Here is a 15,309-nt window from a genome sequence, read left to right on the forward strand (position 1 = left end):
AGAAAAGGAATCTCAGGATAAGTGATCTACTCAAGATTGTGTGCAAACACCTGGTAAAGAAAGCCATGATTTAAAAATGGCTTCTGATGTTTACACTCCATGTTCTTTCTCTGGATCCTAATACAACCTGACAGCATTGTGTTTTATTAAAGACACTGGTAATTTTGTAAAAATATATAAATAAGTAAACAATGATAGCAATAATAATAGTAAACAGTGATTGGATACATCCTCTTCAAGTGATTCCTCATAAAGAAGTAATAAAAATGTGTTTAAAATTCACATAAAAACACATTCAGGGGTGCCTGGGTGATGCAGTCAGTAGCGTATCAGACTCTTGGTTTCTTTTTTTTTTTTTTTTAAGATTTTATTTATTTCAGAGAGAGAATGAGAGATAGAAAGCATGAGAGGGAAGAGGGTCAGAGGGAGAAGCAGACTCCCCGCTGAGCAGGAAGCCCAATGTGGGACTCGATCCCGGGACTCCAGGATCATGACCCAAGCCGAAGGCAGTCGCTTAACCAGCTGAGCCACCCAGGCACCCCAGACTCTTGGTTTCATCTTGGGTCATGATCTCAGGGTCATGGGATTGAGCTGCACATTGCGGTCCGCACTGGGCACAGAGTCTGCTTGGGACTCTCTCCCTCTCCTACGCCTGCCCCCCTCAAATAAATGGATAAATCTTTAAAAAATAAAAACACATTCATGGTATTCATTCTATCAACATATATTTGTTGCATACCAGTACTGTGTCAAGTACTGGTTTAGGCACTGCAGACATAGTAGCAACCAAAAGAGAGCTGCTTTATGGGATTTACATTATAGTTGGAGGAGACAGACAGTAACCAAACACATAAATACATAAATCTGTATGATGATAATGTTATTATAATTAAAAAACTGGAACAGGAAAATGATTGAATAAATTATGGCATATCCATACATTAGAATAATGCTGTCATATAAAGTAGGATACAAAACTACTGTGTATGCTATATAATTCCAATTTTGCCTTTACCCTCCAAAAAAATTTTATATTTAAAACAGTTTTGGGGGGCACCTGAGTGGCTCAGTCAGTTAAGTATCTGCCTTCAGCTGGGGTCATGATCTCAGGGTCCTGGGATCAGGCCTTGCATCAGGCTCCCTGCTAAGCGGGGAGCCTGCTTCTCCCTCTCCCTCTGCCACCCTCCCTGCTTGTGGTCTCTCACTTTCTGTCCCTCTGTCTCTGTCAAATAAATAAATCTTAAAAGTTTTTTGTAAGTGTGATTCAACCTTCACTATACATAGAGTCTTTCAAAATTATGGTCATAGCCAATTAAATTGTTTTGCCAATTTCTAGTGGCATGTCTATAATTTCTTTTAAGATAGCATAATTTTTCATCTCTGTGTGCAGCACCAAATGTGTTAAAGTGCCAATAAGTTTGAGTAAAGGTGTAGCTCTTCAGTTAAAGAAATTTTTTTGCACTTTCCATATTTTCATTATGAGAATCCAACCCATGGGCATATACAAAAGTAGTTGCTTTTCTCTGTGTAATAAGTGATCATAAGCTCAAGTACTTCTTATTTCTTCTTTAGGGGTTAGAATTGCAAGAGACATCTTGTCATACTGCTGAAGCTCAAAGAGTTGATGAAGTTTTTCAAAGTGCCTTTGAACAAGAATATTCAAGAATATGTTCTATTAATGAACACTTTGGAAATGTCTTGACACCCTGTACTGTTTTGCCAGTAAAACTCTATTCTGATGCCAGGAACGTTCTATCTGGCATAATTGATTCTCATGATAATTTAAAAGAATTTAAAGGTGACCTTATTAAAGTACTTGTGTGGATACTCGTCCAGTACTGTTCCAGAAAGCCCAGCGTGCAGGAGGTTGTTCGCAAAACTGAAAATAAAGGGAAAGAATCTCTAACAATCCTGCCTGCTTTGAATGCTTCACCACAAACCCAATCCCCAGAAGACACAGATAGTTTAAATTCAGAAATTTTGGATGATTGGTCTGATGATAATGTTTTTGGGGTTGAGCCAACTATCAGAAAAGGAAAAGAAGAAAAAAATCAATTAAAAGTTGTATCAGGTATAAATTTGCCTATTCCAGGATCAGTAGAATCACAGGGGGTTGGTGATCATTCTATAGGCACAGTTCCTGAAAACAGTCTTTACGAGTCAGTTATATTGGGATACCCTGTTGTTGACAAAGGAAAACAAAAAGATGTGGCATATATCCCTCTCATGGAATTCAGTTGTTCTCATTCTCATTTGTTAAGCTTACCTGAAGAGTGGACATCTAACTGTTTGCCTAATTCCAAAATGAGGGAGATGAGCTCATTATTTCCAGAAGAGTGGTACCAATTTGTTTTAAGGCAGTTGGAATGTTTACATTCAGAACAAAATGCTTCAAATGTACTGGAAGAAATTGCAAAGGACAAAGTTTTAAAAGACTTCTATGTTCATGCAGTAATGACTTGTTATTTTAGTTTATTTGGAGTAGACAATATGGTTCCCAGTCCTGGTCATATATTGAGAGTTTACAGTGGTGTTTTGCCTTGGTCTCTTGCCTTGGATTGGCTCACAGAAAAGCCAGAACTGTTCCAGCTAGCACTGAAAGCTTTCAGGTAATTCATTTTGATTATACATAAACTATGACTGACAGAAAAATACTGATTTTTTTTAACCTAGAAGGAGATACGTCTTCATTTCTAACTTTAGAAAATAATCACTTTCCTAAAAATGAAAAAAAAATGCTTAGTATGTACTGTGATATCAGGAGTACATTTTAATTTCTACTTCCTTTTTGTTTATGTGGAAAACCTATTTTTTCATATGGCTTATTGGATTTCTTCACTTTCACTTCACTCCATCATTTCTCCCTGATCTTTTTATCTGGAATATGTATGATTTTAGTGCAATGTCTTAAAAATATCGGTTGAACAAACTTCATCTATAAAGTTGATCTTATAAATTTTATTAAAAATTCTAAAGTTCTTTGTTTCTTCATTTTCAAGGTATACTCTGAAACTAATGATTGATAAAGCAAGCTTAGGTCCAATAGAAGACTTTAAAGAGCTGATTAACTGCCTTGAAGAATATGAAACTGACTGGTACATTGGTTTGGTATCTGATGAAAAGTGGAAGGAAGCAATTTTACAAGAAAAACCATACTTGTTTTCTCTGGGATATGACCCTAATATGGTAAGGTTAAAAATGTGTTTTTAAACATTTTCATATATTGACCTTAAAGAACTAAAGTATTTGAACTAAGTGTAAGTGATAGAACATTCTGGGTATGGATATATTAATCATATCATTAAGGCGTTTTGTGACTTTATGGCCAACAGAGTACAATCCTAGAATAACTGATTATTTACTTTTGCAAACCTAATATGCGCTAATTAAAAATGTGTAGCCATTGTGCAGTAACTGACCTATAAGATAACCAAGTAGACTTAATTTTCTATAACATCTTTGACTGAATGGATTATATTCCTATGCCAAATTTGAGTCACGAATTATCACTTTGGATTTGACTCCTAGAAGAAAAATTATAAGTGTCAAAGTATTCCTTTTGCTGATATCAGTGTTTTATCTGAAGCAAATCTGACCTGTGAAAATTCAGAGACTCCAAATAGGGAATAACTTTTTTTTTTAAAGAAATCAGTAGCTGTTCTCATTACATTTAAACTGTCATCAGGTGTGCACAATGTGATTCAATGTTACATGCTCATTGTAGGTTTCATATCTGGCATTGCAGCTCCATAGATGTGCTCCCCATCAAAAATAATGAAAGTTGGTTTTAAAAAACAACCATTTAGAGACTTGGAAATGGTCCTAAGGGCATATGCAAATGAAGAAACATTTATTCAAAAGTTTCAACTAAAACCCAGGAAGAATAGTGAGAGACTATTCCTTCCCAACTCAACAAGATAGAAACTCCTCAGATTGATCTAAACAAGAAGGGTCTCCTCTCACTTCAGCTCCTAGTTGGAAGACTTGTTTTCCTGGGAGAGTCAGGGCTTCACATTTCTTATCTTACCTCCAGCTACCTGTTCTGAGGCTGGGTTCTGGGTATGTGTCCTTAAGAGGTGAGAATTCCTTTCTGGCCAACCCATCTCTTTGGATAGAGGCTTTACTCTGGACTTGGTGCCACTGAGAATAATGGGGCCCTGGCCACCCTTACCTCCTTGGAAGATGGAGGTTCCACACTGGGAGAGGCAAGCCAAGAAGACCTGTGGTTATTGCTCCCCTTCTACCTCCTAAAGCAGAGGTGTCTCTCGGAGAGAAGCATGCCATTGTCTCACCCCCAGATACGGAGCTCTGGCTAAGACATTTTGCCCAGTGGGGGGAAGCAGACCATTAAAAACAGAGGGAGAACTCTAAATGTCTCCCAAAGGAAATTATTTTACTTGCAACAGTGTGAATACATTGACACCTAAGATGCTCTCAAAAACAATGGAGCTTGTGGTAAAGAGTAATTAAGGGGCTACTGGTAAATTTGTTAGAGACATAAACTAAACTGTAGGCTGAATATGTAAATAGAACCAGGGAAAGAAACAGTAGAGAAGAGCCCTCCTGGGGTCAAAAAATGTGCCCACGTTTAATTGGAACAGTCTGTGAAACAATTCACTTCCCAGGTCATTGTTGAAAACATAAAGCAACCACCTGGCAATCATTGGAGCTTAGCAGCTGGGTGAGAAATTAATAGATGAAGAGAGCCCAGCTAAAACCACTGCCATCTCATGGTAACTATGGACATTCACAAGGCTGCAGTCCCTGAGGAACCAAAATCAAAGGCTTCACACTTGTGGGGGAAGTAGGGATTAACTTCACTAAAGTCATCCAGCCGCTTACTAAACTAATCAAATAAATAACAAGCCCTGGGGTGGGGGAGGGCAGGGGTCAATGCTCAGAACTGTGGTGGTGTTATATAAAATGTCCAGTATTGAACACAAATTATAGGACATAAAAAGAAACAGGAAAGTCAGACCCAAACACCAGGAGGGAAAATTGCCTATGAGTGACTAGATGTCAGGTTTAACAAAGATTTCAAAGTAGTCATTATAAAAATGTTCAAAGGACTTAAAGAAACCATGCTTAGGGGCGCCTGGGTGGCTCATTTGTTGGGCATCTGCCTTGGACGTGGCATGGTCCCGGCGTCCTGGGATCGAGCCCCGCATGGGGCTCCCTGTTCTGCAAGAAGCCCGCTTCTCCCTCTCCCACTCCCCCTGCTTGTGTTCCCTCTCTCACTGTGTCTCTCTCTGTCAAATAAATAAATAAAATCTTAAAAAAAAAAAGAAAGAAACCATGCTTAAAGAAGAAAACAAAGTGGATATAGAAGGAAAATACCTCAATAATAAGGTCACATATGACAGCCCACAGCCAACATCATACTCAGTGGTGAAAAGCTGAAAGCTTTTCCTGTATGATTAGGAACAAGACAAGGATGCCACTTTTGCCACTTTTATTCAACATAGTATTATAGGTCCTGCTCCAGCAATTAGGCAAGAAAAAGAAATAAAGTCATCCAATTTGGAAAGGAAGAATTAAAACTCTTACTATTTGTAGATGTCATATCATATATAAAAAGTCCTAAGTACTCCACCAAAAAACTTAGAAATAATAAGCGAATTTAGAAAAGTTACAGGATACAAAATCACCTATACACAAATCTGTTGTGTTTCTATACACCAATACCAAGCTATTAGAAGAAGAAGTTAAGAAAACAATTTACAATTACATCAAAAAAATAAAATACCTTGGAGTAAGTTTAACCAAGGAAGTGAAAGACCTGTACATTGAAAACTGTAAGACATTGATTCAAGAAATTGAAGAAGACACAAATAAATGGAAAGATGGATTGGAAGAATTAGTACTATTAAAATGTGCATACTACCCAAAGCAGTCTACAGATTCACTGCAATTCCTATCAAAACTCCAGTGGCATTTTTCACAGAAATAAACAGACTCCTAAAATTTATATGGGACCACAAAAGACCCCTAATACCCAAAGCAATCTTGAGAAAGACCAAAGCTGGAAGCATCATGCTCCCTTATATCAATGTATTGTTAGGCCTGTATCATATAGAAATGTGATATATTTGCCAATAATTGCAGAATGGAAGTCAGTGGAAACAAAGCTGTATTAAGCAAAAGAAATGATTCCAGATGATAACTTGAATCCATAGGAATAAAGGAGAACCAGAAATGATAAAAAGTTAATGTAGCAAAAGCAGTAAATATATACTTGTTCCCTTTCAGTTTCTTTAAAAGACATAAAAGTATGTAAAATAATTATAATATATTATTAGGCTTGAAACATTATAGATGTAATATGTATAACAATACCACAAAAAGGGGCAAAAGGAGAATAGAATTATACAGGATTATTGTTTCTTATCTCACCAGAATTAGTGTAAACTAATGCTGATTCTGATAAGTTATTTATGGCAAGCCCTAGAGCAACCACTGAGGAAATAACTTATTTTAAGTAAAAAAAATCATTAAATTAAAATTCTTTATTAGAAGATATACACTCAACGCAAAAGAAACCAGTAAAAGAGGACTAGAGGGACAAAAAAAAAGATGAGATATAAAAGACAAAAGGAAAATGACACTTAAATCCTGCTATATCAATAGCAACATTAAAAGAATAAACAGTTGAAAGGCAGAGATTGTCAGACTGGATAAAAAAACAAACTGAAGGGGCGCCTGGGTGGCTCAGTCGTTAAGCGTCTACCTTCCGCTCAGGTCATGATCCCAGGCTGCTGGGATCAAGCCCCGCATCAGGCTCCCTGCTCAGTGGGAAGCCTGCTTCTCCCTCTGCTTCTCTCCCTCTCTCTCTCCCTCTGTCTCTCATGAATAAATAAATAAAATATTAAAAATCCCTACAAATACAAACTACCGAAAATGACTCAATTAGAAATAGATAATCTGACCAGATCTATAACAACTAAAGAGATTGAATTAGTAATCAAAATACTAACTGTAAAAAAAATCTGAAAACTATATGGCTTTGTTACATAATTCTACCAAGTATTTTATTTTATTTTATTTTAAGATTTTATTTATTTGACACAGAGAGACAGCGAGAGAGAGAACACAAGCAGGAGGAGTGGTAGAGGGAGAAGCAGGCTTCCTGCTGAGCAGGGAGACTGATGCCAGGCTCTATCCCAGGACCTTGGGATCATGACCTGAGCCGAAGACAGACGCTTAATGACTGAGTCACCCAGGCACTCCCCCCGCCCCAAGTATTTTAAAGAATAATACCAGTTCTTCATAAACTTTTCCAAAAAAAAAAAAAAAAAGAAGTAAAAGGAACAACTAACCAATGCATTCTTTAAAGCCTGTATTACCCTGATACCAAAAGCTTATAAAAACATTACAAGGAGAGAAAACTACAGACTAATATCTTTTATCAAGGTGGATGCAGAAATTTGTAACAAAATAATAGCAAGCTGAATCCAGCCACATACAAAAAGAATTATACCCCATGACCAAGTGGTATTTATCCCAGGAATTCAAGGTTTCTTTAACATCGAAAAATCAATTAATGTAATATACCATATCAATTGAATTAAAAAAAACATGTAATCATCTCAGTAGACACAGAAAAAGCATTTGACAAAATCCAATACCCTTTCGTACTAAAAATAATTAAACTAGGAATAGCAAGGAGTTTCCTCAATTTGATAAAGGCATCTATGAAAAACCCACAGTTAACATCATACTTATTGGTGAAAAGCTGAATCCTTCCCTTAAGATCAGTAATAAGACAAGGATTTCATTCACCATTTTTATTAAACATCATATTAGAGATTCTAGCCAAGGTAATTAAGCAAGAAAAAAAAGATAGAAAGGAAGAAGTGAAATTATCTCTGATCTTGCATATAGGAAAATCTAAGGAATCCTTTAAAAAACTTTAATAAGTTCAGCATGGTTACAGGATACAAGATAAACATAAAAAAATCTATTGTATTTCCATACACTAGGAATGAACAATCTAAAAACAAAGTTAAGAAAACAATTCTACTTAATAATACTTAGGAAGAAATTTAACAAGAAAAGCACGAAACATGTTCTCTGAAAACTATAAAACGTTGAAAGGAGTAATTTAAGATTTAATAAAATGAAAAAACATCCCATGTTCATGGCTCAAAATGATGCAATGACAATACTCCCCAGTTGATTCACAGATTTGGTACAATCCCTATCAGAATCTCAGCTGGCTTTTTTGTGACATTGCAAGCTGATTCTAAAATTCGTATGGAATTTCAAAGGACCCTGAATATACAGAACAATCTTTTTTTTTTTTTAAAATTTTATTTTTTTGAGAGAGACAGTGAGAGAGGGAACACAAGCAGGGGCAGAGGGAGAGGGAGAAGCAGGATTCCTGCGGAGCAGGGAGCCTGATGCCGGGCTCAATCCCAGGACCCTGGGATCATGACCTGAGCTGAAGGCAGACACATAACGACTGAGCCACCAAGGCACCCCTATACAGAACAATCTTAAACAAAATTGTCAGACTAACACAAATTTCATAACTTTGTACAAACCAACTAATTAAGACAGTATGGCAATAGCATAAAGATAGAGATAAAAATCAAGGAAATTGAATCAAAATCTAGAAATAAACCCATGTGGCTGTGATCAACTGATTTTAACAAGGGTGCCAAGACCATTCTAAGGGGAAAGAACAGTCTTTTCAACAAATGGTGTTGAGACAGATAGCCACATTCAAAAGGATGTCATTGGACCCTGTATTAGTTTTCAGAGCTGCTGCAACAAATTACTGCAAACTGGGTGGCTTAAAACAACAGAAATTTATTCTCTCACAGTTCTAGAGGTCAAAAGCTTGAAATCAAGATGCCAGCAGGGCCAATCTCTGTACAGAGGCTTTAGGGGAGAATCTTGCCTCTTCCAGCTGCTGGTGACTCCTGGTATTCCTTGGCTTGTGACAGCATAACTCCAATCTCTGTTTCTGTCTTCACATGGACACCTTTCCTATATCCCCCTATGTCAGTTCTCCTGTCCCTTTCTAAGGACACCAACCACTGTATTTAGGGCCACCTAAATTCAGGATGATCTCATCTCAAGATTCTTAATTATATCTGCAAAGACATATTTCAAACAAGATTTACAGATACCATGGATTAAGGCTGAGATATATCTTCTTTGAGGGATACCATTCAACCAACTGCAGGCTGTTACTTCATACTATATACAAAAATGAACTCAAAATAAATCAAAGACCTAAATATAAGAGCTAACACCATAAAAATCATAGAAGAGAACATAGGAGTGAATCTGTATGATCTCAAATATGGAAGTGGATTCTGAAATATAACACCAAAAACATGAAAACAAAACAAAAATAGATAGGACTTAATCAAAAGTAAAAACTTCTGTGCTTCAAAAGATAGAATCAAGAAAGTGAAAAGATGGGCGCCTGGGTGGCTCAGTTGGTTAAGCGACTGCCTTTGGCTCAGGTTGTGATCCTGGAGTCCTGGGATCAAGTCCCACATCGGGCTCCCTGCTCAGCGGGGGGTCTGCTTCTCCCTCTGACCCTCTTCCCTCTCGTGCTGTCTGTCTCTCATTATCTCTCTCAAATAAATAAATAAAATCTTTTAAAAAAAAGTGAAAAGACAACTCACAGAATGGGAAAAATATTTGCATATATCTGATAAGGGGCTTGTTACTAGGATATTTAAAGAACTCTTACAATGCAATAATAAAAAAGACATTTTTATTTAAAATATGAGCAAAGGATCTCTATAGATATTTCTTCAAAAGAGATATACAAATGGCGCAATAAATAAGCCCATGAAAAGATGTTCAATATCATTTGTCATGAGAGAAATGCAAACCAAAACCACAATATGATACCACTTCATACAAGGACATACTACAGTGGCTGAAATCAAAAAGTCAAATAAGTATTGGTGGGGATATGGAGAATTAGAACTCTAATACAGTGCTGGCAGAAATGTAAAATGGTACAACCATTTGGAAAATATTTTGGCAGTTTCTTAAATGATTAAAGTTAGAGTTACCATATGACTCAGTAATTCCACTCCTAGGTATATACCCAAGAGAAATGAAAGCATAGATCCACATAGAAACTTGTACATGGATGTTTATAGCAGCATTATTCATAACTGACAAAAGGTGGAAACAACCGAACTATCCATCAACTGATGAATCAATAAGCAAATTGTGGTTTATCCATACAATGGAATATGTATGCAATATCCATACATACAATGTGGCTTATTCACCACAAAAAGGAATAAAGTACTGATATATGCTACAACATGAATGAGCCTTGAAAATATTATAAGTTAAGCCAGTCACAAAAGACCATTATGATCCCATTCATATGATAACTCCATATAAGGCAAAACTATAGAACTAGAAAGTACATTAGTGGTTGCTTATGACGGGGAGAATGAAAGGATAGAGTAATAACTAAAGAGCACAAGTTTCTTTTTGAGATCATGAAAATGTTCTAAAATTGTGGAGATAGTTATATATATTTGAATATACTAAAAAAACTATTGAGGGGCGCCTGGGTGGCTCAGTTGTTAGGCGTCTGCCTTCGGCTCAGGTCATGATTTCAGGGTCCTGGGATCGAGCCCCGCATCGGGCTCCCTGCTCCATGGGAAGCCTGCTTCTCCCTCTCCCACTCCCCCTGCTTGTGTTCCCTCTCTCGCTGTGTCTCTCTCTCTCTCTGTCAAATAAATAAAATCTTTAAAAAGTAAATAAAAAAAATAAAACTATTGAATTACACACTTTACATGAGTAAATTGTATGGAATGTGAATTATATCTCAATAAAACTTTTAAAAAGAGCCTATTGTGGGGGCGCCTGGGTGGCTCAGTTGGTTAAGCGACTGCCTTCCACTCAGGTCATGACCCCAGGGTCCTGGGATCAAGACCCGCACCGGGCTCCCTGCTCGGTGGGAGGCCTGCTTCTCCCTCTCCCATTCCCCCTGCTTGTGTTCCCTCTCTTGCTGTCTCTCTCTCTCTCTGTCAATTAAATAAATAAAATCTTTAAAAAAAAAAAAGAGCCTATTGTGTGATTGTCCACTGTCTACTATCTATGACTAATGCATTGTTGAGGTCAGATGGGGTGAAGGAATAGAGAAGGAAAGAGAAGTAGATGAGATTTTGCTGTTTGGTTTATTGAATGAATGGCTGTCATTTCAAGCTTATTCAGAGAGCTACCAAATAGAGGTGATTCTTGATTCTGAAGACAAGTAACTCATGTGTATATTTTAATACACCATTTTCTGTTTAACTTTGCCTAACTACAATGGAATTTTTCTCAAAGTTTATAAATAAAATGTGAAGGCCTGAATATAACTTTTTCTTCTCCTCCCCCACCCCCCTTTTATACTTTAAAGGGAGTTTACACTGGGAGAGTACTTACCCTTCAAGAATTGTTGATCCAAGTTGGGAAGTTAAATGCTGAAGCTGTTAGAGGTCAGTGGGCCAATCTGTCATGGGAATTGCTTTATGCCACAAACGATGATGAGGAGCGATATAGTATACAAGCTCATCCACTACTTTTAAGAAACCTTACGGTACAAGCAGCTGATCCTCCCCTGGGATATCCAATTTATTCTTCAAAACCTCTTCCCATACATTTGTATTAGAGCCCATTTTGAATTGTAAGTGTATTGTCATCAAATGAGATGTTTTTATTTTTTCATTTTAGAAAAGTAACAACGTGATTCCTCATAACTTCACTGGACTTCTCTTTCTCCTCCTATAAGTCAGATACCTGAGAAAAGCTAAGCTCTGTAAAGTTGATTCTCTCAGCTATCTTAATGTTTAAAAAACAAACTGTCTAACATAAAAGTTAGAAATAGTTGGCCAACATTTGCGCCCTATGGATTGTGGTAGGCTTTAGCAAATATAAATCATTTGTATAAGATTAGGTAATGAATTTATTAATGCTTTCTTAAATATGTCATAGGTGGCTTGCCTTATAGAAGTCAACAACTATGTAATTTTTACATTCCTAGAAGATATACACACATATCAGTGTTTTCATGTAATGATAATGGATCCTACTGAAGGTTGCATAATGTGTATTTATTTATTTGAAATATTAAATTTTATAGTATTTTCAAAACTTTGTGCTGTTTTGTTTTGACATTTAATATGGTCTGAGTGTTTTCATATAATCTCATTTTCTTTTCATATACTTCAATTCAGAAACCTTAAAACTTTTTTTTAAAAGATTTTTTATTTATTTATTTGACAGAGAGAGACATAGCAAGAGGGGGAACACAAGCAGCAGGGGGAGTGGGAGAGCAGGGAGCCTGACACGGGGCTCAATCCCAGGACCCTAGGATCATGACCTGAGCCGAAGGCAGACACTTAACAACTGAGCCACTCAGGCGCCCCAAACCTTAAAAACTTTTAATAAAACCTCTTCCAATAAAATCTTTTTCCTTCCTTTCCCAGTATCCTTTTGATATATGTGAAAGGAAATGAGTTTATCTTGTTCATCAGGATTAACAATGTTTGGATACGACATAATGAGTGACTGCTAGAGGCCATTCCGTAGATCTGGCTCCTTAAGCATTTCTTTTCAGTTGAATATACTGCTTCTGAAGAATGATTTAACCCAAATGACTGGTGGTTACTAGTGTCTTAGGTATCCAAAGGCGGAAAGAAATGGGAGAAAAATTTTCATGACACAATAAGGACTTTCATTCTTTTGCTGTTTATAGATACAGAGGAGATTGGTGGTTGCATGAGGAGGAGGGTAGGGGTGGATGAAGTGATGAAGGGGATCAAAAGGTACGAAGTTCCAGTTATAATTAAGTCATGGGGATATAATGTAATAGGGATATAATGTAGAGCATGGTGACTATATCTGAAAGTTAATTAAGAGTAGATCTTAAAAGTTCTCATCACAAAAAAAAAATTTTATAACTGTGTGGTGACAGATGTTAACTAGACTTTGGTGATCATTTCACAATAATATATATAAATATTCAAGCATTATATACACCTCAAATTAATATGTTATCTGTCAGTGTTATCTTAATTTAAAAAAATAAGGAAGCATTTTCTGAATTCCATGTTCAATGTAGCCAATAAAAATATTAAAACATGGCTGCTTCCAGGTTAAGCATCTGGCTCTTGATTTTGGCACAGGTTATGATCGCAGGGTCATGGGATGGAGCCCTGCATTGGGCTTCATGCTCAGCAGGGGGTCTGCTTGAGATTCTCTCCCTCTCCCTCTGCCCATCCCTGCCCCCACTCAAATAATAAATATAAATCTTCTATTTTTTTTTAAGATTTTATTTGTTTATTTATTTGACACAGAGAGACACAGTGAGAGAGGAAACACAAGCAGGGGGAGTGGGAGGGGGAGAAGCAGGCTCTCTGCAGAGCAGGGAGCCTGATGCGGGGCTCGATCCCAGGATTCCAGGATCATGACCTGAGCCAAAGGCAGATGCTTAATGACTGAGCCACCCAGGTGCCCCTAAATAAATCTTTTAAAAAATCATTATAAGGGGTGCACCTGGGTGGGTAGTTGTTAAGCATTGGCCTTTAGCTCAGGTCATGATCCCAGGGTCCTGGGATCGAGCCCCACATCGGGCTCCCTGCTCAGCAGGAAGCCTGCTTCTCCCTCTCCCACTCCCCCTGCTTGTGTTCCTGCTCTCGCTGTGTCTCTCTCTGTCAATAAATAAATAAATAATAAAAAATCATTATAAGATTTTATTTGTTTTATGCTTTTTTTCCCTAAAAAGTATACTTAACCAACTTTTACGAGGCAATGGCAAATAATATTAGAATGAACAGTTGGGATGCTAAGAAGGAAGACATAGATGTTTATTAGAATATGGCTATAAAAAAAGATTAAGAAAGGTCAACATAATAACCTAAGTTCCTACCTCAAGAAGCTAGAAAAAGAAGAACAAAATAAACCAAAAGTGAGCAAAAGTAGGATAAGAATAAAGAACAGAGATCAATGAAGTTGAAAATAGGAAAACAATAGAGAAAATTTTAAAAGCAGTGGTTCTTTGAAAAAGTAAAAAAATTTGATAGAATGAAAGAATTCACTAGAAATCAAGCAGCCATTAAAAAGATAATGAGATGGTGATGGGTATTAAAGAGGGCACGTTCTGCGTGGAGCACTGGGTGTTATGCACAAACAATGAATCATGGAACAGTACATCAAAAACTAATGATGTATGGTGATTGACATAACAAAAAATTTTTTAAAAAAGAATGAGGAGAGAGGCAAGATGGCAGAAGAGTAGGGGACCTTGTTTCATCTGGTTCCTTGAATTTAGATAACTATCAAATCATTCTGAACACCTATGAATTCAACCTGAGATGTAAGAAGAGAATTGGTGGAATTCTACACATAGAAAAGCAACCACTTATTGCAAGGTAGGAGGTGTGGAGAAGTGAATTAGAGGGCATATGTTGGAAGGTAAATGGCGGGGTGGAGGAGGGGGGTGAGGGAGCTCCCCTAAACCAGCTACCAGAAAGTGACATAGCTCCGGAACACAAAATAGGAACTTTTAGAAGTCTGCTCCAATGAGAGACGTCCCTGCCTGAAAGGCGCTCAGGGGGTGAAGCAGGGCAAAATCTTAGGTGAGACCATGTGGTCTCAGGATCTCCAGGGTCACAGAAAGAACGGGGATGCCTGAGCCAGCAGAGTTCCCAAGCATCAGAGTGGGGAAACCAGATACGGTCAGCAATCCTGGGACGGGGCTCTCAGCTTGGTTTGCCATAAACCGCGAACCAGGGCACAATCCAGCGACTGCACTCCATGCAGGGGACCTGCAAAAGGCAGAAACGTGGTGACCCGCCACCTTCCCCACAATAGGCCCATGGCAATCTTCCTCCTTCCTCTTCCTGGAGGAATGGCACAAGTGCACACCACAGAAGTCTGAAGAGTTTGGTGCACACAAAGACTGCTTTTCCCTGAGGGTATACTGAACGGGGGGGGGGGGTGATGATCTTTCAGCTCTGGGGCTGGAGATTGGGATGCCACCATGTTTATTTTCATCCTCTAAAGTGGCCCAGAAAACCTTCAGGGAGCAAAAGCAACATAGAACAATCCAAGCAGCTTACACAGAGCCCTGCCCCCTGGCAAGGGTGGTGCCACTCCACCTAGGCAAAGACACCTGAGAGCCCCTCCCCCAGAGGACCAGGTGGAACATCAGGGAAATACCAACTTTACCAAGCACACAGAACTGCAAAACTCCAGCACTATTCTAATAGTATATAGAATTTGAGGGTTTTTTCCCCATGATTCTTTTATCTTTCAGTTTAAAATTTTCCTTTT

General features: G+C 37.8%; 1 protein-coding gene across 3 annotated transcripts in view; it reads left to right on the top strand.

The window, feature by feature from the left end:
- Nucleotides 1–12,078, top strand: part of PCNX4 (pecanex 4) — a 36,104-nt gene extending 24,026 nt beyond the window's left edge. For 2 of the 3 annotated variants that reach the window (XM_025869933.2, XM_073895304.1), the window contains 3 exons: nucleotides 1,573–2,609; nucleotides 3,000–3,186; nucleotides 11,393–12,078. In XM_025869933.2, coding sequence (XP_025725718.1) covers nucleotides 1,573–2,609; nucleotides 3,000–3,186; nucleotides 11,393–11,644 — 1,476 coding nt within the window. In that variant the 3' untranslated portion in view covers nucleotides 11,645–12,078. The remainder of the gene's footprint in view (nucleotides 1–1,572; nucleotides 2,610–2,999; nucleotides 3,187–11,392) is intronic. The other variant, XM_025869934.2, reaches the window with a different exon arrangement.
- The last annotated feature ends 3,231 nt before the right edge of the window (nucleotides 12,079–15,309 follow it).

The sequence above is a fragment of the Callorhinus ursinus genome, unplaced genomic scaffold, assembly GCF_003265705.2.
Source record: "Callorhinus ursinus isolate GAN/ISIS: 27379988/994484 unplaced genomic scaffold, GSC_fseal_2.0 scaffold8, whole genome shotgun sequence".
Taxonomy (NCBI): Eukaryota; Metazoa; Chordata; class Mammalia; order Carnivora; family Otariidae; genus Callorhinus; species Callorhinus ursinus.